Source organism: Accipiter gentilis, chromosome 29 (genome assembly GCF_929443795.1).
Source record: "Accipiter gentilis chromosome 29, bAccGen1.1, whole genome shotgun sequence".
NCBI classification, from domain to species: Eukaryota; Metazoa; Chordata; class Aves; order Accipitriformes; family Accipitridae; genus Astur; species Astur gentilis.
In genome coordinates this window covers 7,476,179-7,498,745 of record NC_064908.1, presented here as the reverse complement: position 1 = coordinate 7,498,745, position 22,567 = coordinate 7,476,179, and the positions used below count along the sequence as shown (strand labels likewise).

Here is a 22,567-nt window from a genome sequence, read left to right as displayed (position 1 = left end):
TGGTACAGGCTGAGTACTATATTCCAAAGCATGAAATGCTCTATTTTAATTTAAATTTTGCCACAGCTGCTGTCTTTGATTTTTCTGGAAATGTGAAGCCTAACAGACCACTCTTAGGGGTCACATCAGCTGTTAACTCACTTCTTATTATGTGTTGGTGTGTTACTTGTTATAAGGCAGTCAAATAGCCCGTGAAATAAATAATAAGAAAAAGCATGTTTAAAATGGAAGTTTGTGAACAGTGATGTAGAACAAGAGGCAGTCTGATTTGGAGATCTGGTGCTGTTTTCAGTCACATTTGGTCTGTTTCATCCCTCAGAGCAGTGGTTTATCCCCATTTGACAGAGCAGAGTTGTCTGCAGGATCCCATGAGACTGCTTATGGCCACAGGGAAAAGCCAAGGCTGGCGCTGGCAGGAAGAACAAGGTTAAACTTTGTTTTTCAGTGCTGTCTCCATATTGTCCAAGATTAGAGCTATCTGTGTACAGATGACTTGGCAGGGCTGCACACAATATTAAACACTTTGATTTGGGTTGTTCACAGTAATACTTATGCATTAGAAAATGTTACAGTGTTTTCTGCATATTGAAGAAAAGCAATGCCTGCTCAGAGGACCCTTTTGTTTAGAGTCAATAAAAGGAATGTGAGGATAGCTGACACCACCTGTGTGCATCATTCTCCATCCCTGTGAGTGGCAGGTTGAAGAAGTGGCTATTTGTTTTTGACTTGCATGATGAAAGGATGGGAAAACTTTGGACAACTCAGGGGTGGCATGTAAGATCTGGGTCCAAACCAGCAGTATGGGAACTCAGAGCCATAGTGTGGGAGAGAAAGAGGGTGTGAAGCGAAAGCACAAAAAGAACGAGTTCCACAGAGCTCTGAAACTTCAGTTTGAGACTTGTGGAGCCAGGAGAGAGGTTTAAGAGTGCCAAGCCTAAATTGGTGGCCTTAACATGTAGTCAGAGTCATCCTCAGTATGGCATGAAAACAGCCCGGAACTGGAGAAGGTTTGAAAGTGTGGAGTAGGAATCTAAGCAGCAGAGATGGAAAGAACACATGAAGATACTAAAGGAGCAAACTAGAAGGTCTGAGTATAGCAGAGCTGTGAAGGACCAGAAGGAAAAAGAACTTTGAGACTGGGGAAAAGTAGAAGAGATGTTCATGGCTGCAGATCAACCAAATTACTACTTTCTTGCCACTGCTTTCCTCTTAATTTCATCTTCATCTGCACATGATGCTTCAGGAGTGTGTTTAACCTTGTGGCCCTTCTGAACTGGAAAAACCTTTAATGTATGTGCACACTATTTGGTAGTGTTTAATCCAAAGCTTTGTCAGTTTTCAGCTCACTGTGCAGGTCAGGAGACGAGTCCAGTTTCAGATGATGACATGAAGCAGAAGTAGGAAAATTATGTAATGCTTGTTCTTGGCAAAAGTGTAGAAAAAAGGGCATCTGAATGTCTGCTGTGGAGATGTGTTCCCTATTAACAGTTCACTGTGGGAGCCAGACAGTTTAGGGAAGTTCGGATCTGTAATTTTCCTATTCTCTGTTCCCCAGCTCTGTAGCATTGTGTAAACTCCTTCAGTATGGCATCAACACAGATGACAAGCGACTTCAGGACATTAGGGTAAAGGGAGAAGAAATATTTAATATGGATGAGGGAATACGGACACGATCAAAGTCGGCCAAAAGTAAGTAATCATTTTGCTGGGTTTAACATATTTTTTTTTTCCTTCCTGTTAGTATATGCCATAAAAGGCCTTAAAATAGATCTTGCAGATCACACCAGCTGTGGGAGATACTTCCCACAGAAGGTGCATGTTGGTTTTTAGAGCTAATCCATACATCATGTATTTAAGGTACCCATTATTTGCCTTAATTCTCCGAAAGACTGATTTGGAAGACTCCTGATGTCTCTGATTTAATATAAATGGATGAGGTTATTATGGGATAGGGGGTTATTCACTGCTATTTTGCATCATCCTTTTCCATCTAATGAGATAGAATTGATAATTTCATGATGCCTAGTAACTTCTCTGAAAGGAAAGTATGTTTAGTGAATGCAGAGATTTAAAAAAAGCCAAAGTGGTATTTCTTTTGATGAGACAGACTTTCACAAGTATCAGCAATGATTGCAACAAGTTAGAGATCGCTTTTAAGGAAAGCTTGGCTAGTCTCCTACGTAAGGCTTGTCTTATTTTTAATTGGCTGAACCCAAGGTCTTTGAATGGAAATTACTGTATAGAGTTTCATATATTAAATGGGAGAGAGCACTGTGCAGTTTTTTCTGAGGACTGAGCCCCAGAGGGAAGACACTGGGGAGCCGCTGTCGTTGTTATTCTTTGCTTAAAAAACCCAAACCAACAGACTCAGATATTGTCTAGACAGGTAGAAGAATGGTAATTGCCAGCATTTGAGTTAAACTAAGGTTAATACTGATATCAATAAGAGCCAAAACTAGTGCTCCCAGTTTCTTTATTTGATAGGCTCTTTCCTTTTGTAATTAAGGACAAATACACTGTCTAGCTATCCCTGTGGAATAATTAAGCCCTGCAGGAACACTGGTGAGGAAAAGTTGGAGCTTACAGTGTCTCAGAAAGGGTAGAGCCACGTGTGGGAGTGCTGCACCACTCATTTACTTGAAAGCACTGCTAGATGTGTAAATATACTTCAGAGAAGAATGCTTAATGAAGTCATCTGTAACTATGATTTCATTGGGTATACTCACAAATCCATTCAGCTGTGAAGATTTTAACCATGCCTTTTCTTCATTCAAAACATGCAAGAGTTGATACTGCAGTTAAGATCTTTGAAACCTAGCTGTGAAGGTATACAGAAAGAATGTTTGGGGTTTTTATGTCAGTTCCTTTTTCCTCTCAACCTGGAAATTTTGCTTCTGTCAGCATTTCAAATGTATGGTAAAATTAAAAAAAAAAAAAACAAACAAAAAACAAAAAACAAAAAAACCACCACCAAAACCAAAACAGAATGCCACCATCTCCTCCTCCCAAACCCAAATAACAACAACAAAAAAACCCACAACAACAACAACAAAACCCACCACAACAAAAAAAGGCCTGTTTTTAACAACCTTTTATTAAAAGCAATGTGAATATATATTTTTCTTCTCTTATAGATCCTGAACGCTGGACAAACATTCCTTTGTTAGTAAAAATCTTAAAATTAATAATAAATGAACTCTCTAATGCGATGGAAGCAAATGCATCTAGACAGACAACTGCAGATTGGAGCCAAGGTAAAATACTGGGTTTGCTTTTTCTCTTGCATGGCTTAAATCTACTTTGTAATCTCTTCAAAAGCATTTATAGTAATAAGAAACTCTCAATAGCAAACAGTATACCTGTAATTACAAAGGCTTACATAGTAATCCAAAGGATAAGATCAGTGAGTGTTGTGTATTTTTATACCTGAAAATTATTTTGGGCCAGTTTGGAAGATGGGATCTGACCATATGCCAATAAAATTACCCTTTCCTGGTGTATCTGGTTTGCCTTTCTTTCTTCCTACTTCAAGCATTCTTGCTGCTGCTTTTTGCTTATCTCCAGTTCTTGAGTCACTCATTCCAAAAGGATAGTAAAGGTTGCTGAAGTAATGAAGGTGTTTCCCTTCATCCACCTACACAAGCAGGGATATTTGCCTAAAAACTACAGTGCCCTGTAGTGATCAACAGACTGGACCTCTTGGATTTTGATTATTTCTAGAATATTTTTTTTCTAAACAGATGATTCAAATGATATGTGGGAGGATCAGGAAGAGGATGAGGATGAAGATGAAGGCTTAGCAGGACAGTTCTTATCAGATATTCTTTCCACAAACAAGTATGGTAAGTAACAGCTTTAAAGTGCTTACTGAAAGCAAAAATAGGGTAGATGACATCCTAGTCAAGTTTTCTTTCTGTGACAGCAGCTCAACGGAGGCTGCAGGCAAGAGGAAGGAAATATACTATACTGGGATTTTGAATAAGGACCGTTTTCTGTAAGAGAGGGACATGTCTTTGAATAACACGATGATTAAATAACTGCATTTTTCACCTGAGAGTTTGAATGCTGCATAGGCTTCACATTGCTGTGAGGTTCATGCAGGTATTTATTCTAAAGAGAAAATTGATGCACAAAGATGTAGACATGACCTTGGAATGACAGTGTTGTAGAAGTGGATGAGCTTGTTTGTGAAGTGACCTTGAGAAATAATTGCTGCATAACGGAGATGGAGCAGGTATATCATCTCCTTTCCTGTGCTCTCCTGTTTGCATATAGTCTTAGAAGGGAGAACCTCACAGGCAAATACAATAAGGGAGACTACTTAAATTAGCACAGAATTAGAAATGTGTCACCCTGACACAAGATTAAGACCTAAGATAATAGTGCCTAACAAACTAAAAAATAGTAACTAACAAACCTGCTTGTCTAGTATCCTATGTATTCTTGTCTCACCTGTGTGTTCCTTGAGATTCCCACTATGACTCATCTTGTTCTGGGGTTCAGTGTTTTCTAATCATGTGAACTTAAGGAGCGAATATTCTGGATACAATTTTTTTTTTACCCAGCAGTGCTGAAACTATTTATTTTTGGATCCTTGGATTTCAACAGTAGTCCAATAGAGAACTTCCTGAGATATTTTGCTTCGTTTGATGTTAAAACATGCTGATTTGCCTCTGACAGATGAGGATTACTATGAAGATGATGAAGAGGATGATCCAGATGCATTAAAGGACCCTCTTTACCAAATAGATCTCCAGGTGATGCTCTAGAATTAGTTTTTTAAAACAGATTCCTACCATTCTTTACAAACTTTTTTTTTATGTTGTACTTAAACAAAACTGTAAACCACTGGAAACACCAGTTATTGATCGTTGTCCTGAAGGTACTCACTTAACTGTAATTACTTTGGAAAGTGCTGAGTATCCCAAGAATGCCTGGAGCTATTTTTCCTTTTTGGATCAGTATCTATAACTTCGAAACGTGAATGAACAAAACTTTTTGAACAGAGGGAGATGAGACTTTTCTACCCATGAGCTTCACAGCTATTTGCTGAAGTCAGAAGTAGATTGGAGACTGAACATGACAGAATTTCATACTCTTAACTGGGCAATGCTCCCATCCAGTCAGTCCCTGTATGATACTCTGCTCCTGCTTTTTACCACCACCTGGCAGCCATTTATTAGCTCTTCCCGTCTGCTGCCACCCTTCCTTCTGCATTGCTTGTCTGTTCCCTGCAATCCCTTTGTCTGTCTTGGTGCATGTTGAGGTTTATCTTTTGATAAATGAAAGAAACAGAATTTCCAAAGTGACATGGTGCTAACTGGGTCTTTCTGTCTTCCTTTCAGGCCTATCTCACTGACTTCCTCTGTCAGTTTGCACAGCAGCCCTGCTATGCAATGTTTTCAGACCATCTCAATGAGAATGAAAAGCGAGTGTTACAGGCTATTGGTATATAAACCCACTTGAAAGACCATACCGATCATATCTCAACAATTTTTTTTTTGCTTATTCCACGTTTTATGATTAAACATAAAACATTTTCCAGTGTATACCTGCTTGTTACAGGTGGATGATGGCCTCGTTGCGATGTATTGAGCCTCATCTTAACATGAATCTGCTAAGGAAAGGAATACTAAGAAAGCAGAAAGGACAGAAGTCTGTAGAGCTTTGCACATTGGTCTCACCATGGGAGCACTTTCATTTTCCACAGTAACTTTCCAGGAAGTTCTTAAAGATAAAACAATGTGTCCTTAATATTTTTAAAATCAAATTGTCTCTACCTGTGAAGAGGCACTTAACTGAGTTTCCCACAGGAGAGTTGGACAGAGAAAGGAATTTGGTCACTTACAGATTGCTTGGATGTGTCTTGAGAAATTGGAAGGTTGTTCCTCTTCGCGCTCGCATAACACATACAGGGTAAATATCTTGATCTTACAGCGTGACTTCTTTTTATAGAACTATAGACTCTCTTTTATCAGAGATGCCTGAATGGTATGGAACCTGTTTACAGGAGTTTGGATGGGAAGCTGAGACAATAAAACTGAATGCATATCTTCTTTCCTGTTGTGGATGGGGCTTTGTCGCTCACATCTGCTTTCCAGCCCCATAGGAGCAGTTCTTTACTAATGCTTTTGTGTGCACATGCTCAAAGGAAGCTACCACTTAAATTTCTGTTCCTGTGGCATGTGGCTACTAAAGACTTCGGTTTTATGGAACACAAGGAGCCACAATTTTTAGGGGAAAAAAATCTGATTGTATGTAACATATTTGCTCCATGACCGCCACTCTGAACTACTTTGCTTCCTTCACACTCCTGTGTGTATTTTTATAGAGTGGTAAAATAACATTAGCAAATTGATTTACCGATAAGAACAGTGTGATGTATCTCACAACACCTCTCTGCCTTTGGTTCCCCCTTGGGGAAAATGAAAATAAAACAATTAAAGTGTACATTGGTATCCTTCTTATAAAACAGATTTAAAAGGAACTTGCACTTGTTTCCTGAAGTTACTTTTTAAAGACATATTTCTCCTTTGGAAACTTTCTGCATATGCCACCTGGAGGATGTTAGGGTATTTCACAGGAGTCACCTGGACAGAAAGGGAGTCCTGTAATGGATACATCTTCTTCTGCTTAAAAGAAAAGGCTGACCCATTATAGAGTTTCCTTTCTTAAGAAAGGTACTTGCTGTTCCTTTGTGGAATAATATGCTTCGAAGTTGTATCTAAAAACCTCCAAAGAGCTGGAGTAATTCTGTATCTTACTGGTCTAACAGAGTATAACTTTTCACTTTTTTACCAGGAGGGGATAATAAATTAGCTTTTTAACAGACAAGATGGCACAATTTGTTTAGTGTGTGTGTGTAAAATGATAAAATAACCCTGAATTCTAAAGCAGACCTTGTTCCCTTCTCCCACCCCAACGCCTCACATTGTGCCTGAGAATGGGCAGAACTAGGGAGAAATCCGCATCATTTGCTGCAGACTAATCTGAACCATCCTTGAGTTCTCAATGGTTTTGTATGAATAGCTCTATGACAAGCAGAATTTGAAGCCTGATTTTTGTGTGTGTGCATGCGTGCGTATCTAATAAGGTATAAGCTCTTATCAAAAGTTGCTATGCAGTTGCGACGTGGTATCTTTCTTCCCTGTGGATTCTCTGGTGTATAAGAATATAATTAAACTTGGTGCCATGGCCTTCCCTTCAGTGGGAATGCTATGGTTCTGTTTTCTACCTAGACTTTTTTTTTTTTTTTAAAGTCTGTTAGGAATTTTGTTTTGAGGCATTTGTGTCTCTTAGCTTTCACTGAAAAGGGCCAACAAGTTAAACTAAACAGTGTGGTCTCTTGAGGAGACCCAACTGGAAGCAGATGGCTGCAGTGGTGTACCCTGGTAGCTGTACAGGAAGGATCAAGTGAGTGTCCTCAGAGCGACTGCTCCCAGCCCTGGGAAGAGGTAGGACTGTCTTTTTTTGCCCCATGCATTGGCAGCAAGGCTCAAGACCAGTCATCCATTCGTGGAGGTAAGTGAATACCAAACATCGGGAAGCATCTAGGTGTGTTTTAGGGTGTCAGCAGGAAATGGAGCATGTTCAGGTCTGGTTAGCCAGGGCTTGTGGAGAGGTGCTGGTGGGGTTCGTGTGCTTTCTGGTGGGAGTTGGCTGCTGTGTGCCTTAGTGGTGCTTGCTTTAGTTCAGTCGGATGGTGGGTTTAAACAAGACTGAAAAATGAGACTGACCTAGTACTGCTGATACTGTTCGTCATCTTGAACTGAGAAATCCAAGGATTTCTTTGTGCTGCAAGGTCCAAAAAATAGATGGGCCAGTGTCTTGTACGGTTCCTGTTGGAGCTCATCACTGTGTTGGTTAGAAACTGCTTTGATTTGCAGGCATCGGTACTTTTTCCAGGAGCGTAGCTGGTGAGAAGGGAAAGATTGGGGGATAAGTGACTTTTGGGGACTAGTGCTCTGCGCTCTCCCTCCTGCAGCATCAGCTCATGTGCAGCCTGAGCTGGCAGGGCACAGTGCTGCTGTGCAGGAGCTGGAGTTTGGGACCAACCCTGGAGACGGTCCTGTCCCCATCTGTGCGTGGTGGGCACAGGAACAGCGTAGTTGCACAGCACGCTCTCTTGCAAGCAAACTCGTGGTGTGCAGAATGTTTTTTGGCAAGAAATACCGTGACTTGAGCTTCCCCTAGAAAGAGGCCAGATAGGATGTGAGAGTGACAGTGCGCAAGGGGAGATGGTTTTAAGGACCTTGGCGTGGTCCTGCTGGTACTCGCGTTGATGTAGCTCCTTTGCCCTTCTGCTTTCCCGCTGTCCTCCTTCCTAGCAAAATTCTGAACACTCCGTGACGTATCTTTAAAGAAGAATTGTGTTTGCTGGAGGGGTGTCAGCTTTGCTGAAACAAATCTGACCAGTAAAAGGTGATTGCTCAGGATGAAAAATGCTAGACTTTACAGAGATGTGTCTGAGGCCTGGTTTCGAGGTGCAGAGCACCCCTCTTGTCTACTGTTGAGAAGAAACTAAACTAATAGTCGTAAAGGTTACTAATGCTCTGTTAGGAAACACAGGCTCCCTGTTAAATGAAAACCGAAGGGTGGGGTGCAGGCTACTGCACAGCCCTGGGCATGTGCCGCTGCCGACGTCGGTGCCTGGCACGCGTGCATCCTGCTCCCAGCTCCACCGCGGGGAGGAACCGATCGTGTTTTGCACACTGGGTGTTATCTTGCTAGAATAGCGTGAAGCTCCGATAGCTGCAGACTATAGTTTAACTAGCGAATAGCTCGGCTACGACTCTGGAATGAGACTTTATGCATATTCATGAGTATTGTTTTGGGGGTTTTGTATTAACAAATAAACGCTTTTGATGTAGAAACCTGCCTGCCTTCCGAGTTTTTGCGGAGACGGCCCCGGAGCCTCCTGGGTACCGGCGGCTTCTTGCCCCTGCCCCGCCGCGGCCGGGCGCGGGCCTCGAACGCGGGACCTTGGCCGCCGTGTGCGGCGGCGGCGCCCGCCCCCCGAGCGATGCATGCTGGGGGCTGTAGTCCAAGGCGGGGGGAGCAGGCGCGCGGGAAGCCGTGGTCGCGGGGCACGCCGGGAGCTGTAGTCCCGGCGCTGAGCCCGCAGCCGCGCCGGGAGCCGTAGTCCGGCGGGCGGCCCCGCGGTCGCTGGGCGCCGGCGCGGCTGGCGCGGGCCATGGCGGCGGCCGGGGCCCCGGCGGGCGGCGCGGGGCGCTCGAAGGTGGCGCCGAGCGTGGACTTCGACCACAGCTGCTCGGACAGCGTCGAGTACCTCACCCTCAACTTCGGGCCCTTCGAGACGGTGCATCGGTGGCGCCGCCTCCCGCCCTGCGACGAGTTCGTGGGGGCCCGGTGAGCGGGGGGCAGCGGTGGGGGAGAGGGGGGGGAGGGAACGCGAGTGTCCCGGCGGCTCCTGACCGCCGCTTTCTGCCGCCCGCAGGCGCAGCAAGCACACCGTGGTGGCCTACCGGGACGCCATCTACGTCTTCGGCGGGGACAACGGGTAAGGCCACGGCGGGCCCGTGGGGAGCGGGGCGGGGGCGGGGCGCGAGCGCCGAGGGGAGCAGGCCCCCCCCAGGCCTGAGGGGAGCGGGGCTGCCCCTCGCCGGCTCCGCGGCCCAGCACAGCCGCCTCTCCCGTTCCTCCCCGCAGGAAGACGATGCTGAACGACCTGCTGCGCTTCGACGTGAAGGATTGCTCGTGGTGCAGGTGGGCTGCGCGGTGCTCGCCGGGCTCGCCCCTTCCCTGCCTGCCCGGCTGCTGGCAGGGCCGGGAGATGCTTCTTCCCTCAGCAACTCGGGCCCAGGTGTAAAAGACTGCGGGGTCTACCGGAGCATCCAAGGGGAAGCATCACACCACACCCCCCCCTACCCCGTCCCAAAGTGCTGTCACAGCTGACTTCTGGAAGCCTGCAGTGTGGCTGAGCTGTCAGGGGTACGGAGTGCCCCCGCACAGCTCCTGTCTGTGAGGGGATGCTGGGCAGTACAGCGACGGACAGAGAGCCACGGGTTGCCACCGTTCGACACCCTGTGAGAGTGCTGAAAGGATGCACGGGCAGAGGGGCTGGGCTGCTGTAGCCCCTCAGGGCAGTAAAGATGCCAGGGGTGGCTCACAGATGTCTTTGCTTCGGTCCTCTGCTCTGGACTCTGCAGCCTGTGTTGTCTTACCTGTGCCTCACTTGCTATCTCTGTCAAACGGATTTCAGCAGCGTCGTGTTTGTAGCTGTTTGTGCTTATAGTGTTAAGTCTGTCATAAAATCTTGGGCAGTATAATTAAGAAATCAAACGCAGTGAAAACACTCAAGAACAATAGAGTAACTTTTAACAATTGTTTCTTTTTTGAATCTGTACAATAGCTTTGAGTGCCTGAAGCATGACAAGGGTGTTTGATTGCTGCTGTTCTAAATGTCGTGCAGGGCTTTCACCACGGGGACCCCGCCAGCACCACGATACCACCACTCAGCTGTGGTCTATGGGAGCAGCATGTTTGTGTTTGGTAAGACAGTGGCAGATTACGATTGTGCGCACTTGGAATGATAGATGTGCTGGTAGTATTGTTTTGAAAAAAGAATGAGATATTTTTAGGAAGTGTCGAAAGATCTTTTTCAGTAGCAAATCCAGTATTTTCCATGGCTGACCGTGATTTCTATTTTAGCATGGAAATACTTTGGCTGTTTTGTCTAAAGTAAAAAAGACTTGAAACATATTACCGTAGTGTAGGGTAGGACTAGAGGAGAAGTCTCCCACCTGTAGTAGTCCATTAGCCAAATACTTTCCCTCTGTGCAATCTAAACTTAAGTTTTCTGCTAATGTAATGACTAGAAGCGCATATGCTGTATTGCATTTGAGTCTAATGGATTTGTTGTTGCCCAGGTGGCTATACTGGAGACATTTATTCCAATTCCAACCTGAAAAATAAAAATGATCTCTTTGAATACAAGTTTGCAACTGGACAGTGGACAGAGTGGAAGACTGAAGGAAGGTAAGGAGCTGTCATCATTAGCCCATTCTTCAAGGGGATTTGAGCGTAAGTCAGAAAACATTTAAAATGGCACAGTTAGAATTAGTTACAATGCTAATATTAAGGCTGCAGGACAATTTCTGCTCTACTTTCTTGATTAAAGTTTTCAGTATGTTTGAAGGAGTTTTTTTGCAAGGCCTCCATTCCAGAGTGTACTGTGTTGGAAATTTGACCAAAACCCATTCTTCATGTTTCATTTCTGTGACAGAAGGGATAGGAGCAGAGGAAAGGGTTTTTTTGAATTGTTTATTTTTCAAGGATAGCACAAAATCTGTTTATCTCTCATAGTTTCAATTTAGTTTTATCAGAGACCAATTTGAAACTTATTTGTCATTAAATCTATACATTCTTTTCTGATTAAAGTTGGACTTCTTGGAGCGCTCTGAAATGCACACGCTTGCTTGAAGCGCCTTGGTGCTTGAATTGCCAAATTCAATTGCCAAGGTGATGTGTGTGCACAAATAAATTCAGAAGCAGATGAATGAGTTGATGATGTATGTTGGGATCTGTTGAACACAGGTTCCTGAGATTCAGCTTTCCAATGCAAAATCAAAAGCAGTAACACATTACTTCTTGAAGTCGACTTTGTGCATGTTTCAGGATGTTACCCATGACACTGATTTTGACCCAACCATTTAATGTTTACCACAGCCATGTATGGGACATACTGTGTCTTTACCCACAGTTCATTACGCATTTGAAGTTTCTGAAGTGCTGAGTTTAATGGGGAGAGGGAAGGGAACATTTCTTATTGTGATTTGTAGAAAGGGATGGGAATGCACAATCTATTCTTAAGTTACTGTTGCTCACCTCTGATGAGCGTATGTTATGTTTTAGAACATAGACCACATTAGAAATTTCTCTTTCTGGTTATTGTAACAACTTCAGACATTTTGGAGAGTAATTCTCATTCATATTTTACGAACTCAAATGTCCTTGTCTTTCCCCACAGTTACAAGTGCATACTGCACACATGACCTCAAAAAAGCTAATGTTACATCTCCTGGCCTTGTGGCATCACAATTTTGTTCAACGCTTCTTGGCTGATTTAGTAAAAACAACAAAGATTGGGAAAGAGAAATCATAGGTTTGATCTTTTATTGTGGGCAGTGCATCTCAGGAACACCTCACTAAACAATCCTAAATAAGCATTGTGAGCTCTGTCCTGGCTCTTGTTTAAGTGTTCCACCTTCTCAGTGTGTGAAAACATGCACGGGATTTTTATAGCACAAGTGGATTGCTACTTTACCATAATGATAGTGCTATTAATTGTCCCGCTATTTAGCTACTATCCATAAAATAATTTAAGAGTATTTGAGGCCTGGCAAGGAATTAGTTGGGATTTTTTTTTTCTTTTCTTTTTCTGTATGCATTAAGGTAATTTTTCTCTAATGAAGGAAGCAGAGTGTAAAATTCTAAAATGTACCCTTCAGAGGCTTGCTTTGTGTTTTGAGGATGTATGACAGAAGCAATTTCGTGGCTTGAAGCCATTTTGTGTAGGGGACTTCATTCTTCTTACATGTGCATTTTAGCTGTCACACAGATCCTTCTTACAGCACCTCTGCCGGTGATTTAAGAATATTTTTTTTTCTTAATTTTCTCAATTGTAGATTGCCAGTTGCTAGGTCAGCTCATGGTGCAACAGTGTATAGTGACAAGCTGTGGATCTTTGCAGGATATGATGGCAATGCACGGTACGTAGTGGGATCACTCTCTCCTTGGGTGCTTCTGTAAAATCCCACTCCCTCACTTTTCACCTCTTTAGAGACGTTTTCATATACTAAGTGATTTAAACACATAACTGGAGCTTTGCAAAACCCAGCCTGTTGTTGAGCATTACATTTTTGCAATTCACCAGTTCATGTTCAAGTAAGTATGTGTTTAAAACCTAAAAATCTGGTGATTCAGAATGGCTTTGGATATATAATTTGGCAGCCTTCTCGGCTGTAAAGATGCTAAACAATTTTTGAAATTTGGCAAATGAGCATTTCTCAAAAAATATCCTCTACAGGCCTTCTCATGTTGCTGAAGACTTATAGAGCAAAACCTGGATTTTCTGTGAAGTCGTATGACAGAACTAAGAGCAACATGTCAGCTTTTTCCCTGAAAACACGTGATATTATTTAGGTTGAAGGGAGATGAGATTTTGGATGGGAAAAGGCTGGAAATGTGTGGTACTGAGAAGTTAGGGGGAGTCTGGTGCTTTGTCCAAGATGGCAGCTCTTTGCTTTTGCTGTTAGTCTATCAGGGAAGAATCAATTCTGCACGAGTAATTTTCTTCTGTCCTGATGAACTTGTGAATTTTATGTTGATGCAGAATATTTGCATTGTGAGAGCGTATAGAGATTGTCACAAACTAGGAGCTGTCTCAATGTCCTGGGTTGCCTTCTCTTCTGAGGAGAATCTGCAGAAAAGTTACCAGCTCCTCAAAGTCTGCAGGAGAACTGCTGTTAATTGGAAAAACAGATGGGATTTTTATTTTTTTTCTGGAGGAAGAATTGGAGAAAGATGCATGACTCTCTGGCACTGCTCAGTTCCAGCTTAGGAGTTCCTCAAGGACCTTGGGTAGCTAGAAGGAGTGATTAGATGAGAGGAGCTGTCTAATTTATGTTAAATATGCCTAATCACATTAAAAAATGTCTTTTTGTGGAACATGAACCTCCAGGCAGATTTGAACAAAGGAAGCATCTGTAGTTACTGTGAGTAACTTGTACTGGGAAAAGCATAGTCAGATATGTAGTAGTCACTGATGTGTCAGGTTACCCACTTCGTCCTCCTTTACGTATTTAAGGTAGGATTCAGCCACATAAATAATTACTGTGGCCAGTCTCAGGGGTTAGCAGGGACGGGTAGAAGAAGGCAGGGTAACAAGGGGTATTTCAGTAAAAATCTTGGAGATTAAGTAGCCTCAAATCCTTAAGCTCCAAGCAGAGTTGATGTGTGTAACTGTTAACTGTAGTATACTTGTAACCAGAAAGATGCTAAAGCAAGCTGAGGTCGTGGTATAAAATTTAGGTATAGGACAAAAATATTCTAATAGGGTTTTTTTCTGCTAGTGGAAGTAGAAGATTCTTCCTGTGCAGGAGAAGGAATGCTGACAGAATAGCATCTCTGTCCTTTCAACTCCATAAGCTAAAAATTACCAAAAATGAACTGTTTCAAATCAAGCGTTTTTTGTGTTATAATGTAGGTTAAATGACATGTGGACAATTGGCCTACAGGATAGAGAGCTAACATGCTGGGAAGAGGTAAGAAGCTTTAATTTCAACTAACACATAGAATTTTCTTTTTTGGTTTTCATACACAATTATTTAAAATTTCCTACACTGGACTGCACTGCTCTCCCTTCAGAATGTATTTGTCACACAGATGAAAAGAAACAGTTCAAATTTGATTTTGTTTGTGTATTTGGAAAACCAAGTGTATATTCAAGTGTGATTTTTGCTTATGAATCTGTGAGCTGGACCTAGACTGCCCATGGTGGCTCTGCTGTGCCCCCTATAAAAACGGACTGCATTTCCCACTTTAACTACTGCCATAGACAGGGAGCTTTGCTGACTGGCTATCAAGATAAGAGTCCTGATCCTCACAGTATCAGGGGCTTTAGAAACGTGACCTCCCACCCTTTTTATCCACAGTAAAATTAGTCTGTGCAGACGTGTAAGCACAGCATTAGTTGATTACCCATAGCCAGATTTATAGGGACTTGATTGTCTGCACACATGACTGCCATGTGGTCTGTCTGTCTGCTGATGTATTGCATGGTCCTGCAGCATACTCAACATGCGTAGTGCACTACAATAATATGTTTTTAAATTTGAACTTTGTTATATTTCAGATTGAACAAAGTGGTGAAATTCCTCCTTCATGCTGTAATTTTCCCGTGGCTGTTTGCAAAGACAAGATGTTTGTTTTCTCTGGCCAGAGTGGAGCAAAAATTACCAATAATCTCTTTCAGTTTGAATTCAAGGAAAAGATGTAAGTGTAGCCAGTTAAATCGCACAAAATCCACATAATCCTTGACAACTTGAGTTGAGAAATGCACATGCTTAAGGGTACTGAGGAGGAATACTGCATCTCATGATGAGGAAGGGTAGATAAGATAAAATATGGACTGGTTTAATAAGACTTTGTTGTTTGCCATGTGCATCAGATAGGTCTTTTTCAGCAAGATGAACGAAGTTTAGTAGATTGACTTTAAACAATAACCATGAATCTTAGTGTATTCTGAGTGGGATGCCAAATACTACCTTCCTAAAAGTTGTTATGTGAATATCTGATTAAAACCAGCCAGAGGTCCTGTGAAATACCAGTTCATAGCGAAATTATTGGGAAATTGAAAATGCATGGTATTTTTTTTTAAATCTTGAGTATTCAGTTTGGTGTGACTTGACTCAGAGTGTCGACCATTGCTCTGAAAATTTGGCTGCTCTGATGGGATAAAAAAGTGAAAAAGTGAGAATACAGATGCACTGGTTTGTTCTGACAACCTGGTTGGTCTGGTTACTGGCTGAAGTGGAACCACAACTGAAACAACGCCTAATGGCCTCCAGACTGTGGCTGAAATCATGCTACCATAGTGAATAAGCGATGCCTTATCAAAATGGGATATGGTATCAGAATGGTGCCCTTTACTTAGAAAGGTTAGCTGTTAAGATATGTATTAGTAGATCACCAATTCCTTCCTGAGTTGTGGTCTTTGAGCTGCTGGGGTTTACATAAGTACATCTGGGTTATGGAACCATGTTGCCTTTATCACATTTTCAGTTAGAAGTTCAGCAACACAGAGCTGACATAGGTCTCTGAGAAATCTGCAGGATTAATCATCATCTGAGCTCATGCAGGTTGAATAACTACTGTAACAAAGCTCCTCTTCTTTATTCTTAGAACCTGAGAGTTAGGAAACTTACTTTGCAGAAAATAATTGTAAAAAACCACACTGTTTCATGTTTAATGTCTCAGTTGGACACGAATTCCTACCGAGCACTTACTTCGAGGCTCCCCTCCTCCTCCACAGCGAAGATATGGCCACACAATGGTTGCATTCGACCGGCATCTCTACGTGTTTGGTGGTGCTGCAGATAACACGCTTCCCAATGAGCTTCACTGCTACGACGTGGACTCTCAGACCTGGGAAGTTATCCAGCCCAGCCCAGACAGTGAGGTAAAATGTTCAGCTTGTGTTTTTCCTTTTACGTTCTGTCTTTTTTGGACCCATTTTTGCTGTCAGACTTTGTACATGTTTTTGACAAGCACATTAACTTTTAGATAAATAGTGATAGCTCCTTCCCACCAATCGTTAAGCAGCTGAAATGTTGTGGGCAACAGTCTTTAAAAATTAGTCAGTGTTGACACGTTTAAAACTTTGCTTAGTACTGTTTAAAGAAATACTGTAAAACACTTGTAATTCAAGTTATGAGTCAGTCCTTATCTGACAAGGACTAGTAATTAATTCACTGTGTGGACCAGTGGTTGTGAGCTTGGCTGTGTGATGCTCTTGAGGCAGAATTCAAAATTAGACAAGGTTTTGATTGTTTCACTGTAATAATGCCTGTGTGCGTAAAATCTTAGAAATTCTGTAATTATACAGAATAGCACTTCCCTTTTAGGTCAAGTGTAAAGCATTTGCTTATAAAGGTATGACTGTAGAATAATAATAGAGATCATAGGGAGAAATGGCTATTTTGAACGTATTTGTGTTAATAAGATAAATAAATTAAAAAACATAGGTTCTTTACATGAACATAAAAAGGCAGTAGACCACTGAGGGCCAAGTAAACACCTGAAATGAGAAAATATGAAAATAAAAAAGATGATGAACATGTTAATATCTTTCTTTTGGGGTGCTCATTACGATGCAGTGATTGTGTGATAAAATTTTGATTTTCTTCATAGCGCACTCATAGATACCATCTCTGGGATAACCTGGTATTTCAAGTTGGAGTGCTGGGGGTTTGAATGGTTTCCATACACATTTCAGTGAATGTGGTTTCAGTGGCCTCTGATCATTTCATTCCCAGAATGCACAAAAAAGTAGGTTTCTTGAAGCCTGTACTAATACGTCTGTTTCCTGGATTTAGAATGGATACGTTGGCTGTATTTGTTCATTTTAATAGATTTTACCTTAAGCCATGTTAAAATACTTCAGCTGATTTAATAGTAGATTTAGAGTGTGTTAGCTGATCTGTGGGGAAGAAATACTTGATGTTTGTGTGCTGTATAGAGAACTGCAGAGATTAAGGTTATACCTTAAAGAGATTAATATTACGTGAATTAGGATCAAATGCAGATTTACTAATTTTGCCAGAATTGGTATGACAGAGCTGCTCCCATCCTTGACTCTTGCACTACATTTTAGTTTGTTTGCAAAGACATATGACTTAGCATTTGGTGAATAGGAAAACACCATTTACGCACTGCTTTTAAAGCAGCAATGCATGTGGGCCACATTTTGAAAAATTATTTGACAAAAATATTTCATGGTAACCTATTTGGGCTTTACCAAGCTAATTTATTTTCACATGACATTAATAAAACTGCATCTCCCAACATTTTAAGCATACAGTTGCCTTCAGGGCTGTAGATCCCGTTCTGTTCCTACTAACCCTATCATTTGACTTAAGGCTTTCTCTGTCATTGGTTCTTCATGATACGATCGCTTATTGCTTTCAAGAGCAAAACCGCTCCTGACAGTGCTGTAAAACAGCATTGTTACCTGACTTATCCCCTGCTAACTTCTTTTCATATTTCAGAGCTGTTCTCTTGGGCTGTCTATAATCCCAGGCAGGTGTCTGTCTCTTAAGTTGCACTTACTGTATTTTGAAGTTTCTTTCACAGTTACAGCATCTAGAGACTAATTTTGTAGAAGTGGGAAGTGAGATTAAAGCACTGTTGAAACGTGATAGTAAATTTTCTTAAAAGACTGGGTAACTGCAAGATCTGAGAGACAGTTGGAATTTTAAGTAAGTTTTAAATGATTTTGTGCGTTCTGGAGTGATAACTAGATCATTTCTCAGAATTGTTTTCTTGAAGTTTCTATAAGCTTTTGACAAAGACTTTTAACAGTGGCAATGAATCTCTAACACTATTCTCAGGACACTCTGAACTTGAAATTTCCTTTCTTATCCATATCTGTGAACAAAATTATCCACATTAAGTTGAAACAAAGTAGAAGATGATGAGTGCACTGCTGTCCCAGCACTTGAAGGATTCTTCTTGTGTGTGAAGTGATGGTGACCTCTGTTACCATGCAGCAGAATAATCTATCTTGGCTTTTGATAGAGTTGGGTTTTTTTTTCTTTTTCTAATGGATGGATTGTATAGCATATGTTGTTCTTTTTTTTTTCTGTATTATGTTATATGATCTTAGAAATGCTGCATTACAACTTCACTTAACAGCACTATAGCTAGATTAACTTTCATACTTATCATCATGTGATGAATTTCCTTAATTCTTTCTTATTTTGGACATTTAGCATTGAGTGGGTAAAGCCTCTAGAGTCCAAAATAAGAAGGCTTGGTGCTGATTTAGCTTAATTCAGTAGTGATTTTTACCATGCTTTGCCAAAGAGATTTCTTATACTTATGCTGAAGGAGAGTGACTGCTGCCATTCCAGTCTTTCTCATTCTCTGAACTAAGACTAAGCGAGCCTTGAAAAGCTTTTGAAAGTGATTCAGGTAGTGATTTGGACTTTTCAGACCTATGCGTGCCAGTACTAGAAACAGGCTCTCAGGTGGAAATGGTATTTGCCCCTGCTACCCTGTTATGGGCAACGTGGAAGGTGACAAGTCACATGAGACTGAAGAATCTTGAGGTTTTTACCCAGAGAAGGTAGCACAATTTGAGCATTAGTAACAGTGGTGCAGGGTGAGTTCTGGGAAGGTTGTAGAAACAGTTCTGGAGGACGGGCAGTAATCAAGTATCATGCGCTGTAGGTGCACTGAGACAGTCTTGCATTTTCTGCATTTTGGGTAAATAGGTAGAAACAAAAACTGGAAACGAGTCTGGCAATGGACCTGTTCTAGTTCTCTGCCCAGGTCTCTTGAGATTGTTGACAGTGCCTCGCTGTGACATGGAGGATGGGAAAACAGCTTAATAAGTAGAAGAGGGGAAATTAAAGTGGAACAGGTTGGAACTTCAAAAATAAACCAGGAACTCCTATTTTTATGCTTTTAGGATGTCTCCAAAATAAATACCAAGACATGCTTTCTGAACTGCACATTTGCAATCCATAGCTCCTCATACCTTTGTCTTGATGCTATAATATATGTACATATATATTTTACAGAGCACACCGAGCTATTCTTCCTATCTTTACTGTTAGATGATCTTCACAGCTGGGGTTCTACTTTTCTAAGGCAGCCAGAGGTATATCATGTCTGAGTCCCTGCCTGCCTGCATAACACTGCCAAAGCTTCCTGAGGTGCTGGATTTCCTTTACACAGGGCTATCAGAGGATTTTAAAAAGAATTTAAATAGATTTTTTTATTGGCCTCGGATTTTCCTATTGAACTCAAAGCACCCTTGGGTTTCTGAAGAAGGTTGGAACAGCATAAAAAATCAGCAGGCAATAAGAGGAAAGATGCCCCATCTTGCACAGTTGCTTTTCAGCAGACAGACACACACACACACATGCATGCGGCAGTCTTGGTTTGTGCTACAGCAGAGGAGTATTTTGCTGGGAGTGACAGAGGAGCTCAAGGTCTGGGAGGGGCGCGTGTCCATTTGTGGACACAGTCCCGCAGAATCAAAAGTGGTGTTTAGAAACAGCCACTGCCTCATAGAGGACAAAGTGTCATAGGAAGAGGACGAAAATTCTCCTTCCTTGCAATGCTTAAAGAAGGTCAGTGCATAGGATAGTTAAACTGTCTGTGGATTGTTCCCCTGTTACCAGGTGAATTACCATCATCTCCCCAGTGACTGCAGGTACTAGCAAGCAATCTGTCGTTCCTGAAGTTATAAGAGAAACCTCTAAAACTTGGCTTGTGAAACATTTCAGTCTCACAATTAGGCCTATGAAAGGCAAGAGCAATAAAAATTTATGACTTTCAAAGCTCTTGATTTTTCTTTTAATAAGCAAAAAGGGAGGTTAATGTGTTGGTAACCTTCTCTGGCTTACTTTGAGGCACATTTCTGGAGTTTTTCAGATGGATTACATTGACGTGGTTTGTGGGCAGCTAAGAAAGATTAAAAGGACTTACTCATCCTACTGTGGATGAGTCTGCCACAGTCTCCCTGTGCAGAGATCAGTTACACCCACTGAGGTATCTTCAGGCAAAAGAAACATGTTATTATGTGAACAAAACCCTGAATTCCTGCAATGAGGCCCCAACAAGATCTGCCTTCAGATGTGGTGAGTGTAGTTGTCAGGGTATCATGTTCTGCTAGGAGAGATAAAATTTAGCATTTCACAGTCCAAAGAGAAGACTGATACTTTTTATGTTTATAAATCATAGGTAGTGTTCAGACTTGTATCCTTTTTAGAAAATATTTCTTAAAAATTTATGATCTTCGTACCAGTGACCTTTTCATGTTTGTGCTCAGTAAGCTGGAGACATCTTGAAAATGTTAGCATTTATAAAAACCTGGTTATCAGAGTAGCTGTGGTTAAGATTGTTGCACAGCTCCATTTCTGTTTGTCAAGCCTACATTCATATCCCTTCTGAGGGATGCTTATTACATGCTTTTACAGAATTGTCCCACAGAAGACAAAATGCAGGCTTATGTAGATGATAGGCAGAAGGAATGTATTTCTGTAGCTCACTCACCAGTAAGAAGTTAGAACAATACAGTATTAATATGACTCACATTAAATGGGTATAAAGTTGGATAACTGAAGGTTATGAAATATGGTTTTGAATGAGGAGTAGTTACTCTGCTTAGGTCCTTTAGGGACTGGTTCTTGTCATTGCATTGCTATAAACTTCTGTCAACAACCTTGAAAGAAAACAGAAATCACAGCTTTCCCCTAATATTTATTAATTGTCCAGATTGTTGCCAATTAATGATTAAAATAGCTGTCCGCTCAGAGTGATTTGGATTTCTTCTTAAGGTGGGCACAAACAATATGTATTTCAGTATGTATGTAAAGCAATACATCTAAGAACAGGGTGTGTGGTCAATGCTTAATAGTTTCCCTTACATTATCCCTGGAAACAATGACTTAAAAACCTTAGTCATTGTGGGTAGCTGAGACAAGCTCCCTGTAATGTAAAATGGCTGGAAGTGCTGATGATGTTCTTGGCTCCAGAAACCAACATAGGGTAGTATCATTTAGTAACATAAATACATTATCCCCATGTTTATTAGTCAGATCTTCCAGTATAACATCTCACCATCTTGTGTTCACAGATCAAGGAGGTTATTCAGAGAGGAAATCTGAACATGATTGAAGATTGGGAAACACAGTGACCAGCTGTGAAGTGTAGTCTCTTTTAGGGAAGGTTTAGGAATGTAACTCTTCACTGGCTTACTTGGGGAGTAGAGGCATTTTAATCTATTGGTAAAAAATGAAGCAAAATCCAGTGGCTTAAAGTTGAAACTAGAAATATTCAGACTAAAAAAGAAAAGGAAATAAAAATTTACAAATTGTAAAGAATGAGGTCAATGATTCATTGGAACATTTTATCAGAGCTTTTCGGTAGATTCTTCACTATGTCTAAACCAGGATTTTATACTTTCTAACAAGAAAGTTTTCCTAAAAGAAAGGCTCCATTTCAATACTACTTCAACGAAGTCTTGTAGGTTGTTTTATGCAGGAAGTCAGATTAAGATCCCAAAAGCACTATTGTGGTAATTTGATTTTTGAATACACACCACAGTGCCAAAAAAAAGCAAATGGTTGGTCACTTGATTTTTGTTGTCTCTTGTTAGATTTCAGTATATGATATTTTGAGACATATTCATTGGATTTGGCAATACTGGCTTTTTAAACTGTGCCTAATCCTCTCTGATTAACACTACTTTTCAGATTTGCAACTGATACATTAAAATGATTTTAAAGGAAAGAGTGTTTACTATTATTACAGCTGTAAATAAGTTACAGATTGTCTCATATTCTGACCTTTGCAGTTATAACGGCACTTGTTTGAATGTCATTGTTAAAGAATTAACCTCCCTGTTTCCATGCTGTATTCTCCAGTGATTGTCAAATGGAAAAATCTCATCTTCAGTGCAGAGCAGAATATCAAATGATGTTCGCTGTCCCATCCCCTATTACTTACCATAACCAGAACTGTGAAATCTCTAGAAGAGCTGGTATCACAGTAAGCTTTTGTTATTTATGACTTTGCTTTTGTATCTAGTGATTTATCCTGTGTTGTAGGTTCCATCATAATGGTCTTCAACTTTCTATCCTCCGCCACAATCCGTGACAATCCTTCTTCTGTATTAACTGCTTCATATGAGGAAGTGGTACTTACTGAGGTGATCCACTGCTTTACACCATTGTTAAGCTGTAATAGATAAATTTATGTTGGCAACGTAGTTATGATGATCTCAGTAAATACATTGCAGACAAAATATTTTTTA

At 41.3% G+C, this 22,567-nt stretch overlaps 2 protein-coding genes across 5 annotated transcripts in view; both read left to right on the top strand.

Moving 5' to 3' along the window:
• Positions 1-5,540, top strand: part of IPO9 (importin 9) — a 38,852-nt gene extending 33,312 nt beyond the window's left edge. For 2 of the 3 annotated variants that reach the window (XM_049832112.1, XM_049832113.1), the window contains 5 exons: positions 1,556-1,689; positions 3,135-3,254; positions 3,741-3,842; positions 4,681-4,757; positions 5,346-5,540. In XM_049832112.1, coding sequence (XP_049688069.1) covers positions 1,556-1,689; positions 3,135-3,254; positions 3,741-3,842; positions 4,681-4,757; positions 5,346-5,456 — 544 coding nt within the window. In that variant the 3' untranslated portion in view covers positions 5,457-5,540. The other variant, XM_049832114.1, reaches the window with a different exon arrangement.
• A 3,620-nt stretch (positions 5,541-9,160) lies between these two features.
• The window catches only part of LZTR1 (leucine zipper like transcription regulator 1), a 38,640-nt gene continuing 25,233 nt past the window's right edge, over positions 9,161-22,567 (top strand). For both annotated transcript variants that reach the window (XM_049832010.1, XM_049832009.1), the window contains exons 1-9: positions 9,161-9,369; positions 9,458-9,520; positions 9,670-9,726; positions 10,433-10,512; positions 10,890-10,998; positions 12,648-12,731; positions 14,228-14,285; positions 14,876-15,015; positions 16,000-16,201. In XM_049832010.1, the coding sequence (XP_049687967.1) occupies positions 9,194-9,369; positions 9,458-9,520; positions 9,670-9,726; positions 10,433-10,512; positions 10,890-10,998; positions 12,648-12,731; positions 14,228-14,285; positions 14,876-15,015; positions 16,000-16,201 (969 nt within the window). In that variant the 5' untranslated portion in view covers positions 9,161-9,193. The remainder of the gene's footprint in view (positions 9,370-9,457; positions 9,521-9,669; positions 9,727-10,432; positions 10,513-10,889; positions 10,999-12,647; positions 12,732-14,227; positions 14,286-14,875; positions 15,016-15,999; positions 16,202-22,567) is intronic.